Source organism: Dunckerocampus dactyliophorus, chromosome 17 (genome assembly GCF_027744805.1).
Source record: "Dunckerocampus dactyliophorus isolate RoL2022-P2 chromosome 17, RoL_Ddac_1.1, whole genome shotgun sequence".
NCBI lineage: Eukaryota > Metazoa > Chordata > Actinopteri > Syngnathiformes > Syngnathidae > Dunckerocampus > Dunckerocampus dactyliophorus.
In genome coordinates, this window is record NC_072835.1 from 17,476,865 (window position 1) to 17,502,870 (window position 26,006).

Genomic DNA, 26,006 nt, shown 5'->3' on the forward strand with positions numbered 1-26,006 from the left:
TGCTGTATCGCCCCTCCACTGACATCCACGTTTTGTTTCTGCATATTCCGCTTATGATTCAGGCCTTAAAAAGTTAAAGAGTGTGTTAAAGGCACCTTAGGCACATTAATCCTGGAGGCACCTTGGGAGGAGGCCCAAACGTGTACAGTCTGCTGATATCACTCTTTTCATCCTCAAGAATCGCTCCGTTTTAAGGCTAAGGCCCCACACTTGTTACCCTCTTTCCCTGTGCATAAAAGCAGAAGAAATAAGTAAATGAATACATAACTTCGTATCTATGGATATGTCTTAAGTATCAGTAAAACCGAATACAATTATTATATTGCGTATGACATTTTTATGACACTTTTACGGGAAGAAAAAAGTGTACACTTCACTATTAACAGGTCTCGGGGTTCAACGGCATGTTTGGAGGAGTTTGGTGTGGAAGAAATTGGCTCTATCAAACCCTCTGGGATGAGCTACACTTTTTACATTTGCATAAAAAGGTGTAAAGGTGACCACAGGGGTGTTATTTGATGTCTAGAGGGATCTAATCATGTTAAAAACAGTATTTAGAGGGTCGTAAACGAGTTTTCTGTGCTCTAACTACAAAAATATTCCATTTGTAAAAAAAAGGAATCCTATTTCACGGAAATTCACTTATCAAATCTCTAGTCTGGAACCAATTAGCCGTGATAAACGAGGGATTACTGTATTAAGTTTTTCTGTAGTTACATTCTAATACAAGAGCTGCCTCAAAAAATGAGTGTTTTTAAAGATAACAACAGCCATGGCTGACATTTTGTCCTTCTCCTGTAGCGATATATTTTCACCACAGCATTAGACACATCTGTCAGCATGATGCGGCACACTGCAAACTACATCCATGAAAATAAAGAAAACGTTGAATTCACGCACACCCAAACAGACTATCATCTTTAAAAAAAGGCAGATTTGTAATGGAAATTTTGTATTGGATTTTGAAACGTGCCACTTAAAGGTACAAACCTGTGGTTAAGTAGTTTAAATAACTCAATGCCGGGAAAGTCATATGTATTTATTTTAAATTATATTTTTATGGCGCTTTTATGAAAGGGACCGGTCTGGTACGTAAGGGTAGAAAGTGTCATTTTCAAAATAAAATGTATTTTTAAGGGGCATGAGGAATTTGGCGCTATCAAACATCTTTATGATGAACAAGAACAGAGACTTAACCTCTGACCTCAAAAATGTCAAAATGGGGGTAGGGGATCCAAGTAAAGCGCAATGATCAGGCCCCCCCGATTCTATTGTACAAACATAAACAATTGGGATCTCCAAAACACAACTAACTAACTCCCCAAAAGTGTAGCACAGCGATATCCACGCAGATGAACGTGTTGTCGGCGTCATAATTCTGGCCAGATGTCTCGCTCTTTCCCATGAGAAGTGGTAGGAATCCCTGCGGGCCTTGTTTTTTTAGCCACTTATCCAACGAGCTAGAGAGAGCTAATGCAGCAGCTCGGTGGAAAAGCCCGTGAAGCCCCGAAGGCAGCTTTCCTGCTTCTTCTCTAATCTTCCTTCAAATCTGGCCGCTAATGCTCGCTCACACCCAAACACCCTCCTGAACTCGCTCCACACAGGTAGACGAGCCATGTGGAGGAGAGAAATTGTCGCGTTCTCACAAAATACGAAGAGTACGCACTCCATTTTGAAGCTGAAGCCGACCCCAGAACGCTGGACTCGTCGCCGTTTTTGAGGGGAGATAACATCAACAGGAATGGAGCGCAATCCATTTGACTTCCTAACAGAAGATCAAGTTTACGACCGTTTCCTGCTGTGTTTTTCATGCTACATTGGCGACCAAGCAAGGAGGGAAGACTGGCATGATTGTCGTACATAAGAATGTCATGTCTTCTTCTTGTGGTAGAAATATGTGCCACCTGCGAATGTGTATTCATGTGAGCTGTTTTTCTGTCTGTGGGTGGGTTTTTTTCCACGAAAAAAAAAAGTTTTTGTGCAGACACACTGCAGCCGTGCTGTGCGTGATCAGACACCTTGCAAATAAAGCGAGGCAGGACACGGCGTGGATTTGTCCAGCGTTAACTAGATGAGTCGCCAAGCTAAGCCGCCCTGCTGCCTCCAGATAAGACCGCGTCTGAAAGTGATGGCTCTCCACGCGGCGCACAAGCAGCGCCTGCCGGATGACAGATTCCCGTCCTCCACCGTCCCTTTACGACCATAATCACACACCCATGTGCATTTAATCATGTGCACCGCTCCGAGATTTCACATTAAAGTGACAAGGGGAAGCGTTTATGCAATTTTAGAGGGCCGGCCGTGGGAGGGCCGGTGCCAAGCTTTATTTAGATCGACTTGATGTCTGCGTGTGCGGAGGCCGGCCTTCAGTTGTCTGAGTTTTTCCAAAATTCAGGCTACTTTTACATGACTATCATCTCCTAAAACAGGAACCTTTTTCCTTTAGGTTTTGAAAACACGCTCAAAACAACCACAGTTGACACAGACAAAAACTTGTTGCTGTAATATGCGTGCCAGGCCACTAGTTGGCGACATTATTTTGTAAAGACACATGATGACCCGTGATATATGTCTGAAAAACCGTGACAGAATGAAACCGCAGAATTCAAACCGCGATGTGGCGAGGAAAAAATGCGGCGTACGAGCAACGTGACGCAGACGAGGTCCGCCGCTGTTGTTGTGGTGGCGGCGTACTGGCGCATGACGACACTACACTTCAGAAGTATGTCCTCCGTTTCTGTTTTTTTAACGGCTGCTTTCAACATTTAGACAGAAACGCTAAAGGTGTCATTTTAAAACACTTTGTCCTCCATTCTCAGCATTTACGCACAAAAAATACAGTACATATACTTTGAGAGCTCTTTTTAAATATTTAGCATTTCAAACACTTTCCAAAACCTTTTGGAACCTCCCCTTTTGAGACCTATTTTCATATATTTTAAATAATGCAACTCTGTTAGCCACAGTAGCTTAGTACCGTTTTCTCCATAATTTAAGTCAAACAGTTAACAGCCATCATACTGAGAAAATGAAAACAATTTTAACTATTCTCATATACAAAAAAAAGGGGCACCAGTGCAGAGCCTTGTGGCACACCTTATCTTCTCCTGACTCTCATGATGAAAAAATTACCTTCACAGTCTGGTTCATGCTGAACCTACGCTGCATTTAAACTTTACGATCATATGCAAAATAGAAAGAAAGCGGTCTTGTATAGAGCCTTGTGGCACACCACATGCCAACATCCTGTTTATGTTTTGTGTTTTTCCTAATTTCAACTCTTTAATATTGTTATGATTGTAATTGTTGAGAAAATGCACTGTGAATTGCCATTGTTTTAGTTATGACATGCCCTACAACGACTGCTTAACGTGCATATTTTCTATTTTTTAACGGCTGCTTTCAACATTTAGACAGAAGCGCAAAAGGTGTCCTTTTAAAACGCTTTGAGACCCCACTTCAGGCTCCAAAACGCAGCTGTGCTGTAAACAAACGGCTCAAAATGCGCCGTTTTAAACCATTTTCAGTTCAACTTGCTGTAGCGTAAACAATCCCCGACCACCGCCTGGTACCGTCACGTCTCTACCAACTCAGTTTGGCAAAAGCAAGGGCAGATGGCGCATTTTCATTGTTATTTATATCATCACGGGTGGAAAAAAAAGCATACGGCATTTTCCTCTCATACCGAGGCCGGGAAACCCTGACAAAAATAAAAAGTATATCAAAAAACAAGCGTAGAAGTGAGTCAACAGTGAGATCCAAATACAGTACATGGCGGCGCTGCCAGCTCACCCGTGAGTGAACTCTGTGCGTGTGACACACATATAGTGTGAGACGGAGAGGAGGTGTGAGCGCCACTGAAAAAAAATAAAAAATAAAGCCAGATGAGAAATGAAGAGGTTCGCGTAGGCGTGTGTGTGTCTGCGTTTGTTTGTGTCGTTTTGTGCAGCACAGCCGGGGATTATGACAGCGAGTCTTTTGTCGTCAGGATCGACATTTAGCAGGGGTGTCACGAGACACTCGGTTCACGAGACAAAATGACACATGAGATTGGCTCGACGAGATTTCAACGTTACTTTGAACAAAAGCACAATGAAAAGATCTAAAAAAAAGATATCACAATATATTGCAGTCTGCTAATTTTTAAATTTCTCCCTTGCGTTTGCTCCTCACGAGGCTACACGTGCATGCTACCGGCCCTCACTCCGCTCATGCCATTGTTCTATGGAACAAATGCCTCTTCCTGCCTGTTTGGAGGCAGGAGACGAGGAAAACAGACAGGCATGGCAATATATCAAGGCAGGCAAAATGATCAAGTGTATTTTCATCGATTGTGTGGTTGATGAATTAATGTGTTATCGTTCCAGGCCTAGAGCACACAAGAAAGCTTTTTTCTGAACGAGAAATCTTTTAATCCTGTGAGATCGTGTGACACCCCCAACATTTAACCCATTGACTTCCAGCCACGTTCAGAGCAGGGCATTTTTACTGAACTTTCAAGACCCACAGAATATTGAGTTTTAGGACTACATAAACGTTGAAACTATCTGAAGAAACTTTAGACTCTCTTCTTTCATCAGACAGAAAAGTTTGTTTCTAGAATTTTTGGGTCTTTAGATATTGGCGGTGGAACGTAGGGTAGTTTCAGCAAAAACACCTGATTTTGACCAAAACAAAACGGAGAAAACAAGCTTTTTCTGCAGAGAAGCAAATTCAAGCAGAGTGACGGTGGGGTCTGCTGGATGTGGGGATGAACCCCTGCCGCTGACCGATCCAGACGGCAGCCACTCGACAGAGGAATCAGGGTCGGTCGGGTTCTGAGTCACCCGACTTTGAACTGCTTCCGGTGTCAGGCTCCAGTGTGGCGCCACATGGCTCAGCAACGCTAACCGCTATCTTGTTGCCTCGGCCGCCATCGTCAACTGCATTTGTGTCTACGTCACCTACGTCACCCTTGCCACCTCTATCTTTCGCGATCGTGTCACCACTGAAGGCAGATCCACCGCCAGACGAGCGCTGTGACAGTGCATTTTTTGTCTCCGCTCGATTTCTGCATGTGTTTCGCCATTTTCCTCTCCCAACCCACAATCCGCCTTCTTCACAGACAATCTGTCGCTTGTCTGTGAAGTTTTCTTTGCACCACAAGTTAGATGGTCGCTTATGTGGACGACCTCCTGTCCATTTGTGCTGTTTTGGGAGAGAATATTTGCTCGCTCATCCCTGCAAACACGGCAAACGTCCGTCTAGTAAGAGCTTTGTTGCCACCTCAGTGAGTATTAAACAAATAAGTAACCCGCTTTTGGGTTTGCGACACACCGCTTGAGAATCCCTGCTCTAGGTGGCGTTCATGTGCAAAGGTTGGACAAGGTCATTGTCTTGCAAGTCTGAAGTCTTTACTCTCACGTCTCGAGTCGGGTGTCAAGCAGAGGCGTACAAGTCCAAGTCAAGACAGGTTGAACCAAGTCCGAGACAAGTCAGACTAAAGTTCGAGTCAAGTCCCCGATCATTGGTGTCAAAAGCCAAGTCTTTGATGATATTGTCAAGTCGAGTACAAAGTCATCAGAATTGTGACTCAAGTCTGACTCGAGTCCAACTCGCTTGACTTGAGTCAACACCTCTGAAGATGTGTCTTACAAAGTGGGTGCCACAGGTCCATCTGCTGGGTTTTCTGGGTCACTGCCCCACCTGGCCCCAAAATAAGTGGACTATACCTCCAAAAAGTGAACAAAAATTCCTCGATCTGCAGCAAAATGAGATGGATGGTTCCATGACCCCTGTACCACCGCTCGACAAGGTTTTGCGGAAATCATTGATGTTGTTGTTTGCGTGATCATGCTAACAAAACAAACGGCAATGAAAACTGAACCTCTGGTTAAACACAGTTCATTTGTGGAGGTGAAAACGCAGGCAATAAGCAACAGAGATGCTAGTCATCTTCTTAACACACACAAACAATAACACAACATGCTTACAGGATCTGTTCATGTTAGCCCGCAGATGAGTCCAGACCACCTGACCTTTAAAATCCCCTCTGGATGCTGACAGTTTGATGCTAAGTGGTAGCTTGCACCACAGTGGGATCACTTGTTAAAAAAAAAAAAACATTGCTAGGAGCCAGGTTGTGTACATACGACACCTCCCCAGCAGGAACCAGTGTGTGAGCCCAGGTGGTCGCTGCTTTGACCCCCATGCTCTACCCTGAACAGCAGGGTAGAGGTATTTTCACTATGAATTTGGGGATTTTGAGAAAAAGAAAAACATTTTTTTTTTTTTACTATAATGACATATCCTAAAAAGGAAAGAAGGGGGCCCAAGTGCAGACGCACGCAACTTCCTAATTGTATGCTTGCAAACTGCAGTTTAATGCATCGGGGAATCAGAGTCCGGTAAAAGGCAAAGCATGTCAATGTCTCACTCTCAGTGTAGAATGTGATTTTTTTTTGGGCATATTTTGCATCAAATTCACACTCTGTATATAAATACATGGTGAGAAAATGACTTTTACAATGCATTTGAACTTTTAACTAAAGAGCGAGGCTCTAGAGCAGAGCCTTGTGGCGCACCGCACGTAAAATACAAACACACAAAACCCTGTTAGTGTCTTCTTACTATTTTGCTCTGACAATACATATCAGTTTTGAAGTAAATGTTATTTTTAAATGTATTTTATTATTACAATGACTATATATTGTATCCTACATATATTTAAAATGGACAAATATTTAAAAATATGTTGATACTGTATAATTATATTTGATTGTGTGTGTGTGCGTGTATCGAGACGATTTTATATGGCTTTTTAAAAATGATTGTCTAGAGTACAGAGTGAATATGACAGTCCCAAACAAGCATGCGGTTATTCCCTAAGGGACCAAACTGTATTTCACTTAGCTTCCTAGGTTCCTAGGTTCCTTGTTAAATATTAAACCAAATATGGTGGTGCTTTCTGGAGGAAGTGATTCCTAAAAATAGCCTATTTTCTTTCAAATAAAGGCCACCGAAGCTCGTGACAAACGTAATAGCAGTTTGTTTACACCACCTAGTATGTAAACGTGTTTTGTTCCAATGTGTGAGGTAACAACAGCAGCATACACTGAGATAGCACACACTATCAAAAGGAAATCCTCATCAAAAGGAAACATATATTAGATCCACCTATAGCATACACTGCCCCGGGGAGTGCAGCAGCACCGTTTCCATACATCTTTGCACTTCATTTGGTGCACATGCAGTAGCTAGTTAGTTTCCAGTACAAGAGCTGCATAAAAAATGCAATGTTTTTAAAGATAATATCCGTCGGTTTTGATATAGTGTCCCGCTCATGCAGCCAAATCATGTTAGAAGCAGCTCCCAGTATGACGCTGAACACTACAAACTGTCTTCACAATAATTATCTTTATTATCATGGCAGATTTTCAATGGGATCTTGAACTGTGACACAAAGGTCTACAAGAGTATACAGTGTGCAGACAACAGCCATTCTGTATTCATGACAGGATACACAGCTGGCAGCCAAGACTTGACGCTGGCGAGAATCTGTGTGTGTGTGTGTGTGTGTGTGTGGGGGTGTGCATGGTGGCTGCATCTAAAGTAGCCCCTGTTGTACACTCGTGGCATCATGATTCAATTATATAGAGCCGGTGCTTTGCCTGAATATTAATCTGGGGGGCCCAAACTTAATTTGTCTGGCGATGGGAGGGAGGAGGTGGGGGGCGGACAACAAGCCCATCTGGCAACATGGCGAGTCTATGAGTGTGTGTGTGTGTGTGTGTGATGGGGGGCGCGGTGTCTATTGTGAACCAGAAAGGGGAATGTCACTTGCTCTGCACATCAGTTTCAGTTTCGGCAGATCACGCAAAATCACAGTTTTCACGCGAGGCAAAACACGGCAACAGCGATGACAATCTGCTTTAAAGCGAAACGCTGTCGCATCTCTAAGTCATAATTGCACAAAAGTCAAATAATTATCATAAAAGTGAAAATAATTACAATGAAAATAAGGAAAAAGTTGTAAATGTACAAAATAAAGTTTTATTAAAAAAACTTTATTCCAAGAGTTAAGTAAAACTATTAGCAGCGGGATAAAGTAAAAAATGTTCCAAAACAAATACAATTACAATAAAAAAGTCAAACTACTATCAGGACAAAGTCATCATTTTACAAAAATAAATTTGTAGAAATACAAAAATAAACTTTATAAAATGTTTCATAATAGACATTTTTAAATAAAGACCGAATTACAGGAGCGAGGTTTTAATACTACAAAAACAAAGTCCAAATATTACAAGAATAAAGTAAATAAAAAATAGGAATAGAATTACATGAATGACATTATAATATAATATAATAAAAGATAATAAGATAAAATAAAATAAAATAAAATAAAATATAATATAATATAATATAATATAATATAATATAATATAATATAATATAATATAATATAATATAATATAATATAATATAATATAATAAAATAAAATAAAATAAAATAAAATAAAATAAAATAAAATAAAATAAAATAATATAATATAATATAATATAATATGAGTCTGAGGAGGTAAGTTTACAAATATAAAGTTTGTGAGAATGATGTTGAAATATTACGTGAATAAATGTATGCGTCTTAAATCATCTGACCAGATGTGGCGTTCCACACCCACGCAAAAGTCGTATGTTTTCCACATGACAACTGCGATGGGAATCTCCTCAAAGTGACACATTTTAACGCCTCTCGTGAGATAACGCAAATTCCCACAACGAATACAAGGCGCCCACCAAAGGCACACCCGTGAACGTTCCTTCGTCTTCTTTCTTATTTTTTATACCAAACAACGATCCTGATGCTGCTGCCTTGTCAACGCAAAGCCGTGCCTCCACAAGACCCCGCCCCCTTCTCGGCACCCCCACCCAACATCCCCAAGAGGTCAAACGGGTAGCCGCCCTCCACCCTTCACTCCCTTTGCATCGTCCTTGTCACGCCACCCGCAGTCCCCTTTGGGAGGGCGAGACAGTGCCCCCCGGGGGGGAGGGGGCGGTCTCACGACGAGGTCACCCTCTCCTTGACCTCACTCGGTGTGTGAGACCTTCCTATGACGTGTTTTTGTGCAGGGGGGTCGAGGTCAAAGGCAGCAAGGAAAGAGGCTGATGAGGTGGGGGGGTTAGATAGACAAAGAACAAAGTACGCAGTTTGTCTCACTTTTCCTCCCTCGGTGTCTTTTCTGTTGTTTCTCTTTTTGCTCGTCCTCAGGAAGGCTTGGGGGTGCATGGTGGGGGGGGTGTTTGATAATGCAAGGTGACAGACACGCCAACCTACGCAAACACACTAACACGTCTGACAGGAAGACTTTTTGCACATGCACATTATACGTGCACGTGTGTGCGTGCGTGTGTGGAGGCGAGAAAGAAAAAGGTGCAAAAAGGATGAGGCGCATGATGCAATACATACAAATGGATAGGAAGTGGGGGGGGGGGGTGTTCTATATCATTAAAACAATACAATAAAAGCTGGTGATGAAGTTAATATGAAGGACTACAAAATAATATTCCAAAAATACGGTCATACAGTAGAATAGCAAAAACAAAGAGCAACTACGATTAAAAAAAAGACAAATTTCACAGGAATAGTCAGATAACTATGAGGAAAAAGTTGTAATCTTATAAGAAATGTAAAAATGACTCCGCTAAAGTTCATAACGAGAACAAAGTACGACAGGAATTAAATGCAACGATCGAATTATGAAAATTAAGTCAAGATTTGGCAACAGTAAAGTTATAATTTGACTAGAAAAAAGTAATAGAATTACAAAATGAAAGTGTAAATCTTTTGAGAATAAAGCTGTAATTTTACAAGAATAAAACTGTAATTGAATGAGACTAACATCATAGAATTATGAGCACATACATGTATACCTTATTAGCGCAATATCGTCTAAATATTACAGCAATGAAGTACTCATTTTACAAGAATAAATTCATAGAATTACCACATTAAGGTGCGACCATGAACAAGGATCCCATCATTTTTACTACTTTGTATGTTAATTTCATGACAATAAAGCCATAACTGAAAAATTATGACTAAAAATCTGAATATTACGACAATAAAGTCGGAATTTTACAAGCATGAAGTAATATTTTTTTTTAAAAAGTTAATGTTTTGAAGTAGAAGAAAAAAGTCAAAATATTCTAAAGTAGGAATAAACTTGCAATTTCACATGAAGGAAGCGCAAAGTCATAATAATCGGAAACTTGAAATATTACGAGAATAAAGTCGTTCTTGAACAGGAAAAAAAAGCTGCAAAAAACCCCAACAATAAGCTGTGAATATTACAAGGATAAATTCAAACTATTATGAGAATAAAGCCATAATTTGACCACCTCGCTCATGAAATGCTGCAGGTGTACCTAATGTTGTGGCCGCTGAGTGTGTGTATTTTAAGGTCTTAAAACCAACATCACGGTCGGGTCTTGGACTTCCTGTAAGGTCACGTCTCAGTCAGCGTTCTTTAGAGGTTTTCTATAAACACTCAAACACACTCGCGTGGTTGTTCTGTTCCCTTCAGTGCGCGTGTTGACACAAACATATAAATGGTGTATTTTTACACCCAGCCAGGACAGGTTCGATCCACCTGTGTGTGCATTCCCACACCAGGCTGTTTCCTTTGGACGGGAGGTGTCGCGTAAAGACAAACGGGCGTTTAATTACGTGCACGCACTCCACGTACGGATGAAAGCGAGGAAGGGGTCAAGTCATGTGACGCCCTCGCTCTTGCATTCCTCGAGTGATTCGCCTAATTGGCATCGACATAACGTCAACGTAACGATCGAGCTGTCAAAGAGAGACAAAACACATGGTGGACGCTGTAATGAGAGATCGATAGCGTAATCCATCCATCTGGGAAAGGTGCGAATTATGAGGATTATGATCATCTCTAATAGTTATCAATAAGTCACAAATCAGTTTGAAGACCTAAATCAGTGGTCTGGATCGGGCCATCTAAAAGGTTTGTCAATAAGATGACTGGAGAGGAGATTCTCCTCACAGCCTTAATCTGGTCCATACCACAACAACACAATTCTAAAAAACTGCGCTAGCGTTTATTGTTTTTCGTTAGAGTAGATAGTTAGACACAGTACTCATTTAGCAACTTTTTCGACTGAGTATTCGAACACGTTACCGCGGAACCTTTAGTGTACAACCTCCCCGAGTTCGAGCGAGTCGGAATTCAAAATATGCGTCGAAGGTTTTACGAGGTTTACGTGACAATTAAGAATGTTTAAAAGCGACGCACAGGTTCAATCATTTGACGAAATGATTTGTGTTTTATTTAGTTTGTCTGATGTTGACATCATGACGTCAAACGACTGGGCCGTGCCGTTTAAAAAATTTTGAAATTCCGGGTTTTTATTTGTTTGTTAGCAGACTAGTTTTTAATTCACGGAAAACGACGGGATTGTAGCATTTGTAGGGAAAGCTAAGGGGAACAATTGTATCACGCAATATAGAAGATAGATATAACCCACCTCTTGGCAAAATTTGCGTTTGTCCACTTGTTTGCCCAACAAGCTACTTGCTGTTTCACGGACGATGACGTAAAAAAGCATGAATGCACCATTTTTTTTTTTTGGGGGGGGGGGGGGGGGGGGGGGGGGGCGCTACCATTGTGACTCAAATGTCAAAAAGACAAAATAAAACTTGAAAAAAAACGTATTTTTATTGATTTGTTTTTGCAGTTTGTTAGACGATAGGAGCGTAACATTTTGGGTTCTCAGGATGGGGGAATGGTTTCACTCGAAAAGTCCAATTAATTTTTTTCTAACAAAGCAAAAATAAAATAAAGAAGCAAACAAACCAAAACAGCTCAACATGCTGTATGTGTGTTGTTTTTGTCATGTTTGTTCGTTAGTTAACTGTTTTTAGGGCCCTTGGTAACCTCTTGGCATCACATTGTTTCAACCATCTTATTATTATTCTAGCAACTAATTTTCCTTTTGGGGGAATTAACATAAAACTCATCAAATTTTGCTAGCACCAGCGCCCCCCAGGAGAGTTATACAATATAAATAGCCACCACCAGCGCATCTTGATTCACATGAAAACCGGTACACACGTTCACCATGACAGGATGAACCAAAATCATCAAATCACAGAGGCTTTAAGACCCATTTTGGATCGCAGGTTTCTTTTTTGGGGTGATTTGTGTCATTGCAGTTCTTCTCGTTATTATTCGGGCAACAAAACAGCATTTTGGGTGCATTGACACACTGGAAAACTCACCACATTTTGCAAAAATAAACAAAAATGTTAGCAGCCAGCATCTTTTCTAGTGCCCAAGCACAGGGGTGCAGTTCTTCTTCTTCTAACAACTCAACAGCCTTTTTGGGGCTTTTGCATACGCGTAGGAGAGTTACAAAATATTAGCACCTGCCATCAGTGCGTCCCATGAAGAAGCTATGCTGTAAGATACAAAGGTAGTCGGCCATTTTGGTGTGCAGATACCATTTGTCAGAGATTTGTGGTTTGATTTTCCTCCACTTTGTCAACATTTGTGTTTCCTCCGGCTGACTCCCCATTAGCACTTCTCTCCGAGACACGACCTGAACCTCAAATCTGAGCCATGTTTCCCGTCCTCCCACACACTTGACCTACAACGTCGCCCCCCACTGCCTGGAGGGCAGAAGCTCACCTGTCAGAGAAGTCGGAGCGGCGGTGCTGAAACATGGAGTAACTTATCACAGAGCTAACTTGTGAGGACATCCTGTGGCCTCTTAGGAGACACTTAACAACTTAACACCAGTTTTGACCCGTGTTTTTAGTTGAAGTTTAATCCTGGCATTTGGTGCCAAGGGTCGTCGTCTAAAGTGCCTGTTTGGAATGTCTCATCTAGTGAAGCGTTGAATTTCCATTAAGGCCCTGAAGGTACCCTCCCCCCTGCCCACGCTTCTGTATGACAATAAAAACAAGCTTAATTAAATCAAATGTTTTTTCCCTTAAATATGTCATTTTTTCTACATTTAGCCGCAGTATAATATATATGATAATTATAGCGTGTGTGGGCTGGAGCATCTCCCAGCTCCTTAGAGTCTTTCATTATCTATCCCCCCCCCCAGTCTCATGTCTGTGTGTGTGTGTTGGCTTAATGAGATCTCATGTAATGTTTCAATGTGCCCTCTACCCTCTCCAAGTGTGTGTGTGTCAGTGTGTGGCTGCACTTGAGACGCGGGGCAGCAGACAAAGCACCATTCATCGCCTCATTCAGGAGGACCCCCCCTCTCGGTCACGGCGAGGCCGCCGGCGAGCGCGGTGGCAATGGTGGCGGGGCGGCTACAATGGCGACATTGTTTGATGTCAGCGAGACAGCGCCTCAGGCTTCTGCCTCCAGCTGTGAATATTAAACATAAGCACACAAAAGTGATTTGCTCTTCTACTGATTTGTAGAAAATGCAACCTGATTGGCTGCTGACTTGTTGCTTACGCCCCCCCACAGAGCAAGGTGACATTGAAACAATGCAGAATCTACGTTGACGTTTCAACATCACCTCATTAAATCGTCGGATTTCGGTGTTGATTTAGCATCCGTTTGCTCACGTTGTAACAATGTTGATTTCATAAGCAGACATCAAAGCCATTTCAATGTAACTAAAAATCAGTGTGGTTTTAATCAAATCCTGTTTATCTACAGTCAGGATGTCATAGGATTAAAAGATAAATGGTTTTATCGAGTTTAATAGCAGACCCCCACTTTTGTTACAGAAATCAAACAGGTTTTTATTTCATTTCATTCCTTGCCACGCCTCAAACTTCCTGGAATTTCAGCTGCTAAATGTTGCATCTTGATTTTGGGGTGCAGACACGCTGGTCTACCACAAGATGGTTTCCCGCTCCACTCGAAAGCCATAATTTATCATCTTTACCCCCCAACAATGTATCAACGTTGTTTCAATGTTACCTTGCTGTCTGTATTATGTTTTTATTGTTACTATTAGTGATTATCGTTGCAGCGCCAAGGCAAACGGTGATGTTTTGATGACAACGCACAATTTTTATTTAAAAACTTTGTTGTGGGACTTTTCTCTTCCAATGTATTTGTCCATGAACCAGGAAGTAGCCTGCTAACTAGGGGTGTCACGTTACATGAGATTCGGTCTACGAGAACGAGATGAGATTTTAGCTTTACTTAAGAAAAGTACAATGCAAAAATATAAAAATGACTCTATATGACAATATATTACAATCTACTACTGTAATTTAATTTCTACTACGTTTCACTCTTCTGCACTCTGTGTGTGTATGCTAGTGGCCCCATCCCTACCCCCCACGACAAAGAGACTGCATGACTGACAAAAGGGCTCACTCCGTTCATGCTGTTGTTCTATGGAACAAGCGCGCCTAGGTGCTGAAACTAATGCACAGAGTGAATCCTCTTCCTGCCTGTTTGCAGGCGAGACACACATGGCAATATATTCCTGCTAACAAACAACATTTTTTAAATTGAAGTATTGCACATTCATATTTTTTTTTCCCCACTATTGCTCGACAAATTATTATTATTTTTTTAAATCTTTCCCCACACATCAGAATTCACATCGCAGAATCCTGTCCATCCAATGCGATGTCTTACGTCACTCGCAATAAACCAGGAAGTAGCAACAAAAAAACAGAAGTACCGTACTACACATTACAATTTTTGGTTACTCTTGCTCGAGGATTTTTTTTTCCCACTTTTGAACATTCGTGAGTTGTTCCCCTCACCCCAGAATTGAAATGGTAGACTGGTGTGTATCCATTGCTAACATTTTACGCCATTCTCCATGATCAAGAAAGTAGCCTGCTAACTAACAAACATAAAATCAGCTAAGTATCGCACATTACAATGTTTTCACTTTTGTTTGAAGAATAATTTGGACATTTGCAAGTCGTTTCCCCCACCCCAGAATCGAAATGGTAGAATCCCGTCTGTCCATTGCTAACGTCTTATGTCGTTTTCTATCCGCTAGGAAGTAGCCTGCCAAACTAACAATTTCAAAAAATAGGATCGTACATTACTATTTGTTTCACTTCTGTACAAGGAGTTCTTTTCTCTTTTTGTTCTCTTTTTGACATTTGTGAATCATTCCCCAGAATTTAAATGGTAGAGTTCCACCTTGTCTTTCTAATGTCATTCTCCATGAACCAGGAAGTAGCCTGTTATCAAAAAAACGGAAGTATCGCACATTATGATTTTTTACCCCCACTCTTGCTTGACAAATGATTTTTGCTTTTTAACTTTTTTAAACACCCCAAAATTCCTATGGTAGAATTCTGTCCGCCCAATGCGATGTCTCACGTCATTCGCCATAAACGAGGAAGCAGCCTGCCAACTAATAAACATAAAAACAGTAAAGAAGTATCGCACATTACGGTGTTTTCACTTTTGTTCGAGGAATTATATTTGCTTTTTTACGTTTGCGGGTCAAAGGGTTAAATCCCATCTGTCCATTGCTGACGTCTTATGTCACTTTTGATTAGCTAGGAAGTAGCCTGCTCAGCTAACAGATGAAAAACATTGAATCGTACATTACGATTCTTTTGTTCGAGGGCTTTCTTTTCTTTTTTTGTCATGATGGAATCATTCCTCACACATCTACACGAACCTGTCAACATTTGCAATGACGTTGAATGAAAATATGGGAAATTCTCCAGAAAACAACATGAAAATCCTTACTTGGATTTCTTCATTTTTTTTCCCCCGAGCTGAAAATGTTAATTTGGGTCAAAATTTCCTAGAAATTTGTGTTGCAATTGTGAGCCGTTGAATTTCTGCTAGTTTGAAGTTGGTGTGTGTGTGCGAAATCAGTGTCAGGTGTGTCCGTCCACAGACAAAGTAGCACCTTGTCCACGTCTCCATGTGGTCCTCCAGCTGACCTCTTTTAAGTGTGTGTTTACACAGCCTATACTGGGAACACGCCTTTGAGCCGCGTGCCAGTGGGCCTTTGATTGGCGAGGCGGCACGCCACTGGGGCCCCGTTAAAAAGTCGTCCGGATATTTTTGATGACGACAGCGCTCTCGGCTTCAAAGCCTTCCGTGGTGAAGTCGTTTTGTCTCAACTTGTCGCAAAGAGAGAGGGGTTGCCTAGCAACAAGGTCGTGTCTGTCGCAGCTTGTCGCTTGGCGGGAGCGCGGCAACAAAGACATCAGGTGTGACTTCCCGCCGTTCGTCTGCGGACACTTCCAGCGACCTCCATGATTGTGTGCCAGCGAGCAGGACGCTCACTGGGCCGCTTGCCCATTTCTAATTATAGTGTGTGTGTGTGTGTGTGTTTGCCAGAGTGATGCAGCTGCCAGCCACAAAGGAAGACACACTTCATGGTCATAAACACACACCTCAAAGTAAAACTGAAGGAATCCCTGACCCGTTCTTCCGAGTTCCTCATTCTTTGCAATTTTTCACCTCTCATCCCTCAGCGCCAGCTTCCATCTGTTAGCGTTGGCAGCCGGCGTGTTACTGCTGGCAGCCACCACCAGAAAATAGTCAGCCACATGTCGGCGCGAGCGACAAAGACGTCATGTGTCCTCGCCCTCAAATGACGAATGTTTCTGCAGCATGAATGATGCAAGACGAGAGATTAGGTTTGGGCTTTTTGGTGCATGGAGTAAGTGCGTGTATCAGTCCAGCTTGGCGTTTTTGCAGACGGTCCTTAAAATAGCAAAGCGCTCCTGTCATATAAAGGATCTTTGACTAGTGTAAACAAAATGCTTAATTTTAATGTCTGACTTTAGGACTATATTACCCGTTTGGTGAAGTAAAATGAACAAAAAATAACCGTGAAGGGAGAAGTTTCTGAAAATGTGGCCTCCAGAAAAATTCAATTGAAGAGTCATTTGGAGTATGTGGGAATGGAGGAGTGAGTGTTTTGCTCCATTTAAAGTTGATTTACTGGCTCAGGAGTTCCAGCTCCGCCACGTCCCAACAGGGCCACTGAGACAGTTCATTCAGGAAGCGCAAAGGTCATGATGTCATTTCCTCCACTGCCAGTCCAGGAAGCGGCGACACAGCAACACAGCTTTACAGTTTCCGCTTGGGTTGACATCAGCTTGCAAACTTTCAAAATGAAAAATCTTCAAAAAGGTTGTGAATGTGCACCATCGCCTCGAGGCCTCGTTGGTGTGAGATCATGCAGCTCTGTACTGCCAAACATGGAACGTTCCACACAGAAATCCTGAAACATTGGCACATCAAAGACTGTGACTTGGCACGTCACACAGGAGCCAGTGAAGCCTGACATTCCTGAAACTACGTCCACTTTCACACAGCGACACGGAACGCTATCATCTACAACGGAGTATTAGGGCCACACTGAAAACAAATTATAATCTGAGATTTCGATATATCAAGTCGGAAAGTTACAAGAATAAAGTTGTAATATTACTTTTGCCCAAAGCCAAAGATCACATAAATCCCTTTTTCATAGCTGTCTCAGGCAATGCCTTTTACAGCGTATTCAAATAATCTGAGATTTCGAGAATAAAGTCGTAGATTTATGACAATAAACGTGTACACGAATAAAGTCGTAATATTCCGAGAATAAAGTCGTAAATTTACGATAAACAACTCGGAACTTTGTTACAGGCATTGCCTGAGACGGTCTTCCTTTATTCCATTAAATGCGTGACTTTATTCTTCTACATTTACGACTTTATTCTCGTAAATTTACGATAGTCGTAAATAAACTTTACTCTCGACATCTCAGATTTTTTTCCCCCACTGTGGCCCTAATACTCCTTTGTAATAATCAGATAATTAGAGGCATTACTTATAAAAAAAACGTTGGACAGAATCAATTGCTTACAAGCCATTCTCGGGTTTTGGCATTATTGTTATATGGATACTTTTTCCACACGTCCCGCCCACGTTACAGCTCTGATACTACCTTTGAAAATGGAAAATTGATGCGTCAACAGTGTCCTCCCTATTTTATGTCAGTGCTGTTCACACACAACAGTGGCACAGAAAAAACATTTAAAAATAATGTAAATTATTAATCAATGTAAACAACAACAACAAAAAAATACTACTGTAATTTCCAGGCTATTGAGCGCATGGGAATATAAGACGCACCCGCTAAGTTTAAAGAGAAAAAAAGACTTGTACATTTATAGGCCGCACCTGTGTGTAAGTCGCAGGTGTCCACGTCGTAACATAGGGTATTATTTAGTACACAGAATGTCTTTTTTTCAGTGTCGGAATTGAACAGCCCCATAATTCCTTCGTCACACACTTTGTCAGTCTCTCGCCCTCTGTCGTTGTCTCTCTGAGTCACTTAAGTCTTGAGGCAAATTAGCCCTTGTGCTAGTGCTGTCCTCTTCATCCCACAGTAGTCTAGCCTTTCGAAACCCGTTTGTGATAGAGGATTTTTTTACACTGCTCCACGCTGACAGGATCCACTGGTAGACTTGAGCAAAAGTTGCAAGATTGATCGCCTTAAACTTAAAAGCTGCATCATATGCATTTCTTTGTGTGTTTTACATGATGAAGTTGTGTGCATGAAGCGCACAACGACCGCTCTCAAGGAAAGGAGATTAGAATGGGACCGTAAATTAGCTGCATCACTGTATAAGCTGCAGGGCTCAAAACGTGACAAAAATGTAGCAGCTTATACACATTATTGTCAAATTATATATATAATATATATACGCAAATTATGGTTGTAAAAAAAAATGTCATTTTTAAATAAAAAGAAAATAACATTTGGATTTTAAAATGATTAAATAATTTCATTTGCAAATTCTTAAAAATGTATAATTTTCTAAAAATAACATTTAAAAAAATAAAACAAATAATAATTTAACAAAACTAGAAAAAAAACATGTACTGTAAAACAAATGTTAAAATATACTGCTATGGGGAACAAAAAAATGATCTAAATTTACATCGATACAGCTGTGAGATGCATACTAGCTACCGAATGCAAATAGTCCCAGATGGTTTTCGTTTTTTTTTTTGTGGATGTGGTACTTTGGCGGTGGTATGGGTAGAATACAGTAGCATGGCGTCAATGTTTGCTGAGATGAAAAGGTCAAGAGTTCGAGCTGAAACCGCTCAGTAGCCCACAGTTATTGATTTCTCGCTGAGAGGAGTGTTTCAGCAGGAAAAAAAAAACATCTGGGGATGATTCTTCGGCTTTTTAACTCCACTTTCTTTTACACAGCGCCTGGCCTCCGTGTCATAAGCTTGACATAAGGACTTGTTTCCTCAATAAAAGGCGCCAATTAAGACATCAGTTAGGCTGATTGCAGGTGGTGGGCTCCCAGAATGCACTGCAGCAAAAAAAACAGTCCAACCGTCATGCATCAGATTTTGCAGGGAGGTGAATCACGCGAGACTTTCAGTCGATAGAACTCGGACAGGAAAACGTGTACCGCAAGACAACCTTTGACACCAGATGCCTCGAGCATCCTGATGGGAAGATGATAGTGTTTTTGTTTTGGTATGGAGGAATAAACCTGCAGATCATCTGAAGACCTGCCCATGGCACACACACTAACCTTTGACCTCATCTACCTTGACCATAAAATCAATAGGGTCACAGATGAGCTGGAGCCTATCCCAAGTGCACTCTGGGCGAACCTGGACTGGTTGGCAGTCAACAACAGCATACGCAGAGACAAACAACCATCCATTTACAGCAGGGGTGTCAAACTCGTGCCATGGAGGGCCGAGACCCTGCAGGTTTTCTTTCCAGCCGGTCACTAAAGCAGGTGATTTTAATGATCAACACCTTCAGTTTGGGGGAAGGAGCTCATCAATGAAATCACCTGCTGAAGAAACTGGTTGGAGAGAAAACCTGCAGCGTCTCGGCCCTCCAGGGCACGAGTTTGACACATGTGATTTACATTATATGCATTGGTTAACCTATTTAGGGTCGTAGAGCGTTGGAGTCCACCCAAGCTAATTTTCAGTGAAAATCTGACTACACAGGACACAGAGACAATCATCTTTCCTTCATTTTCACTTATGCTGATCCTGTTAGTAATGGAGCCTATCACACCTTGGACTAGGCACCGGTGAATCGAAACAGATTCATGCACAAAGCCAAACACTCATTTTCTATGCCGCTTATTCTGTTGATGGTCGCAGAAAATTGGAGCCTACTCCAGCAGACTTGAGGCAAAAGACTGTAAATCCTCCACTTGTTGCCATAGCTATCATCACTGTCTTTTACGTATCGAGTCCTTAAACAAAATGAAATTGGGTGTGTTGACGTTTACGAAGTCCAAGGGGCGGCAGTGCTGGGGGCGCCCCCAATCCTGTCGAGCGGGGGCACACGCTGAAGTACATCTCGGAAGTATTGTGTGCATAATGAGCGCAATATAACGGCCGGCATGCAAATGAGGCTGGCATTGTTAGCATAACGACCTACTGCGGTGCCGCAATTGTCACGCTCTTTACTCACTAATGACCGAGGGAACAATGTGAGCGTCTTTCTTTTGTCACACCGCGCACCGTAAAACAAAACAAAACACACATTTCTTCCATCACATCTTTTCCCCCTGTTTTTTTTTTTATTTTCCACTCGCCCACATCCCCCGATATTCAGTTTAATATTCATGACAATATGCAAAGATGGGGGTGCGTTCTATTCATACGTCATGCGACCCCCGAGAAGAGGGGTCTGAGGGCACGCCGGGTGGGAGGCCTGAGGTGGGGGGTGGTGGGCATCCCCATCCCTGCCTGCCCCCAATCTGGTACATGCGCTTTTTGCATAACAAAAAGCGTCCTCCGTGTGTGTTTAAATGTCATTGACTAAAACACAGTAATACCACACTTACCCGCAAGCTAGGTATCACAACTGTTTCAGAAGTCTTGAAGCACAATTAAACATTTGTTATGAGCTTAACTTAAATACAAACCTAAAAATCAAAATAAAAGACATCCTCACCTCCCTTGTTGTGTTTCTACCACACACGACCAAAATTCTTGATGCAAGACAAAGAAAAATAATACAAACAAAGGTGGTGTAAGCATACACCAGGAGTGTAAGGATACTTGACAATAGCAAGTTAGCAACATGCTAGGCTAGGCTAGGCTAATGCTAAGTGGCTACTATAAGTCCTACAAGCTGGATACAATTTGGCTCCTCTGTTCAATTAACTTTAAGGCACTAAGAACAATGTAAAAAAGTTCTTTTGTGAGCTTAAACTACTACAGAATTACGATGTCTTTGTAGCGTTACACTCCTGCGTGTGTGAAGCAGTGCCAATTCAGGGGCTGCATCGTAAAGCAAAGTTCTAAAGCAAAAAATTCCTTCAAATGTGGCCTTTTCACGTTTGTTGGTAGGATGCATCGCTACCATGCTTCTCTGCCTCCCTTATCCTCAGATAAGAAAAAATAATCAAATATGGCATTGTTACACTTAGCCTGTTGTCACGTAACATTTTTGGAATAAGACTTTTTTCCGGTAATATTCCAACTTGTACAACAATAGCATTACAAAAAAACCCCAACAACTTTCTCGTAATATTACAAGCTTACTGTTGGATTAGGACTTTTTCTTGTAAATTACCTCATCTGGTCTTCATGTAACATTCCAACTTGACGCCCATAATATTCCGTCTTTTTTCTCGTAATAATGAGACGTAACAGTACTAGGCTTGTTGTCGAACAAACACGACTTTATCCAAGTAATATCTTTTTTTTCTGACTGCGGTTATTCTTGTTCCCACGTCACAATTTTACAATTGTAACATTTTGACTTTTTAGCGTAAGTTACATCTTGATTCAGGTAACATTACAACTTTATTAGTCTAAAATTACGACTTTACTCCCAGAACATTCAATTTTTGCCGTAACATGACACATTTATTCTTACAATATTCTGACTATGTTCTTGTGATATAACTCTCATAACAATGCAACATAGTAATAAAACATTGTTTTCACTTCAAATTACGACACTTTTCAAAGCAACACCACTTTGTAATATCACAACGTTTTTCTTGCTCTTCTTAGTAATGACTTCTCGCATTGGGAGTTTTTTTTCCGCTCATTAATTAGAACTTCATTTTTGTATGATTTCGACTTTGGAGCCCTGAACAGTTCTGGGAAAGAATGAGACGGCAAAATGTAAAAGTAATATAAAGTAAATAGATTTTTTAAAAAACGCATCTAATTTGAAAACTTCTTCAAATGCAGCCTTCTTTTGCCATTTTTGTAGGATGCATCGCCACTTTCCTTATCCTTAAAAGAGGAAAAAAATGTTTAAATATGGCAGCACAAACCTCAATCGTCTGTATCAATATGCAAAATGAATAATGCTAAAATGGAGCCGCTGAATTGGAACACTGTTTGGGATTGTTGATGAAAGCAACAAGCTAATAATTCCTGGTCAAAACGCACAAGATACAGTTTTTCCCCCGATCACATCTCATGTGCTTCCTCCCAGCACTTCAATTATATTCAAATACACTGAATGCAGATTACAGAGAGCCCATTCACAGATTCTACATGACCAATCATAGTGCATGTTAGCCCTGTATAATATTATATATATATATATATATATATATATAGACAGATATATTTTTGGCTATGTCGTATTCAAATACACAGGTTAATAGATGCCATTTTTTTCCTCAAACACAATAAAAACGATCAAATAGTGTCAATATTGAATGCACACAAAATATCCACGGCAAAAGGGCGGCCCCAGGTAAAAGTCAGCTACATTTGATTTGCCAACCCCTTTTTTTTCCCTATTTTTTTGTAGCTTATCAACAATTTCCTTTCACTTTTTTTGTTTTGTTTCACGCAAACTGCCTCACAACAGTGCAAACAACTCAAACGGGTGCAATAAGGCCTAGCGCTAATAACATACATGTATGTCATACGTACATGTTAAAAGTCATAAAAACAAGGCTTGACAATGTACAAAGTCTCAAGGCCACACTGAAAAAAATGCTCCGAAAATAGCCATCGAATTACGAGAATAAGGTCATAATAGATACTGTATTACTAGATTAAATATGGCCGCTTTTTAGAGCAATAGCAGCTTCTGTAGAATTTTGAGGGTTTTTTTTCTTGTAAAAATTACTACTTTGTTCTTGTAATATTACAACTTAACTGCCACAACTGTGTGATTTTATTCTCACAGCTTCTTCCACGAAAATATCCAACTTTTCCTCATATTATACATACACCGGTATCATAAAATTACAATTTTATTGTTGTAAAATGATGACTTTTTCCTCATAATATTCTGCCTTATTTTCGTAACATTGGAACTTTAGCATTACAATGGTTACAATTACAATTATTCATGTAATATTACAACAAGTCATTGGAAGACTCCGACTTTTTCTCGTCAATGTTTATTCAGCTATTCCAACCATGTTTTCACCATCTTCTGACTTTTTTCTTTTAACGAAGTTCAAAGACAGATTCTGACTTTTCCTCCTTGATTTTTTTCATAATATTACAATTTTACTCTCGTAACATTGTGACTTATTTTCTCGAAACACCGCCACTCGTTTCCCATAGCATTACGACTTCTTTCTCAAAAATATTACTTTTGCTGATGGTATTACAGCTTGGCTGTAAAAGGTTTTCTCGTAAATTCTGTCTTTATTCACACAACATTCAACTTGATTCTTGCAATAGGACGTTTTTCTTCTCAAATCACGACTTGATTTGCATAACATTGAGACTTTTCCTTGTAGTATTACAGCTTTTTCGCCGTAAAATTACGTCTGCATTCGTGTAGCATTACAGCTTTATTCTTGTTATATAACCGCTTCATTTGCTTCATTCCTACTTTTCCTTGTAACATTTACAGCTTTATTTTCTTTACGACTTTTTATTCATTCACATAACATTATAACTTTATTCTCCTAATATTAGGACTTTCTTTGTTACATTACGACTTCATTTGAGTAACATTGCTACTTTTCCGTGTGATATTTACAGCTTTATCGTTGTAAAATTACGTCTGCATTCGTGTAGCATTACAGCTTTATTCTTGTTATATAACCGCTTCATTTGCGCAACATTCCTACTTTTCCTTGTAAAATTTACAGCTTTATTTTCTTTACGACTTTTTATTCATTCACATAACATTATAACTTTATTCTCCTAATATTAGGACTTTCTTTGTTACATTACGACTTCATTTGAGTAACATTGCTACTTTTCTGTGTGATATTTACAGCTTTATCGTTGTAACATTCGGAATTTCTTGTAAATTACGTCTTTACTTACGTAACATAACCTACTGTAATTCTCGTAATATTACGACTTTGTTATTACGACTTCATTTGCTTGTAATATTTACAGCTTTAAATTATGACTTCACATTAACATTACAACTTACAACGCAGTATTACAAAATTATGACTTAGATCTCATAACACTACAACTTTTCTATTTTACTCTCGTAATATTAACATTAGTTTTCAAAAAACGACTCTGCATGTTAATCTTTTTTCTCGTAAATTATAACTTTATTCCCGTAAGACGACGACATACTTCTTGTCACTGGATGATTTTTTTTCTCGTGATTTGACTTTTTTTTTGTCTTTTCAGCGTGGCCCCAATGGTCCTTTGTAAGAACGAGACGGATAAATGACATTGTAAAACACAGTATATAAATAAAAAAAATGAAAAGGATGCTGGAGAGCACATGCACGGCTTGGGAGACAAAAACAAAAAGATTTAACAGCAGTGTGTGTTTTTTTTAATTCTCTAATGCTGCCGATCCCCCAATTTCCTCTTTTCCTATGAGGATCGGAACGCCTGGATGGTGTGAGTGTGTGTGTGTGTCTCACAAGGGCTCAAGCCGCCATCTGCCACCCTACTCTAGCCAGCCTGATCCTTATCCTGAGCCCAGCCTGGCCCAGCAGGCCCGCTGTCTCATCCGCACAAAAAGGCTTCCTGCAAAAGGAGGGAGGGAGGGGGGGGGGGGGGGGGGGGGGGGACAAAGGCAGGGGGAGGAGCCATGTGGGAGTCCCGCGACGAGACCTCCTGACCCGGGTCCATGTGGAAGGGAGGGCAGACAGCCCAGACATGCAGACAGACAGCACCGTGTCTGCTCCCTGCCTCCCAGCTTTTTTTTCCTGTCTTTTATCAGCCATGAGGGCTGGAGCAGGCATGCGGCTGGCGGTGGGGGGTGGGGTGTTGGACAAATGAACACAATGAAGAGACCGACGCGGAAACCCCTACCCTCCTCCTACTCTTTAAAATCTCTCTATTCCCAACGGACAAGCTGCTGCCATCCTCTCCCCCCTACATGACCCCCCGCCCTCACCTTTATCCCAGCATCCATATGGGAAACACTGCCCCTAGTGGCCAAACATCATCATCCTCACCATGCAGCCTCCTACTGTATACCTGGGATTGCACACTTTAAATTCATAAGTTCCGGTCCGATTAGAAGCGCTAGGCCATGGTGGTGAGCTTTTGGATGGTGCGGTCGTAGTATTGCGTCGTGAGCGCCTCCAGGGGGCTCCAGCGGTGCGCGTGCAGCTCCACCACCTCCATGAGGAGCGAGCGGGTCAGCGGCGACTCGGCCGGGCACAGCATCTTGTCTCGCACGGCCGCCAGGAGCTCAGTCATCATTTCGGGGAGCTGCTCCTCCAGGAGGCGCCCGGCGCTCTGTAGCTGTGGGGTGGGAGGAGGGAGGAGACGGCGGGAGGAGGAAGTGTGAGACATGGTCTGGCACCTTGTTACCGTGGATACTGTCAGAGCGGCAGAGGTTCACACCGCCTCTGGCCTGTCTCTCTGTTCTAACCTCTCTTGCTGTCTAGCCTCATGCGGTCAGAATCTGATTTCATCTATAATTCTGCTTCACCTGCACTATTTCATTATTCATAACCCTCGTGAGGATGGCCATGGTGGGAAAACAAACAACCGGCGTGCTGTCGGAATAACAAAGTGTGAGATTACAGTACAGTTGTGCATTTACATAAAACACACACTTTAATAAGCAGCTTGTTTATTGCGCACATTTGTTGCAATGTCTTCTCATGTGCA

The 26,006-nt window shown here is 41.3% G+C and overlaps 1 protein-coding gene across 4 annotated transcripts in view; it reads right to left on the reverse strand.

The window, feature by feature from the left end:
• Positions 1-19,930: 19,930 nt before the first annotated feature.
• The window catches only part of ctif (CBP80/20-dependent translation initiation factor), a 52,868-nt gene continuing 46,792 nt past the window's right edge, over positions 19,931-26,006 (reverse strand). For 2 of the 4 annotated variants that reach the window (XM_054757111.1, XM_054757112.1), the window contains exon 14: positions 19,931-25,634. In XM_054757111.1, coding sequence (XP_054613086.1) covers positions 25,413-25,634 — 222 coding nt within the window. In that variant the 3' untranslated portion in view covers positions 19,931-25,412. The remainder of the gene's footprint in view (positions 25,635-26,006) is intronic. The other 2 variants (XM_054757114.1, XM_054757113.1) reach the window with 2 other exon arrangements.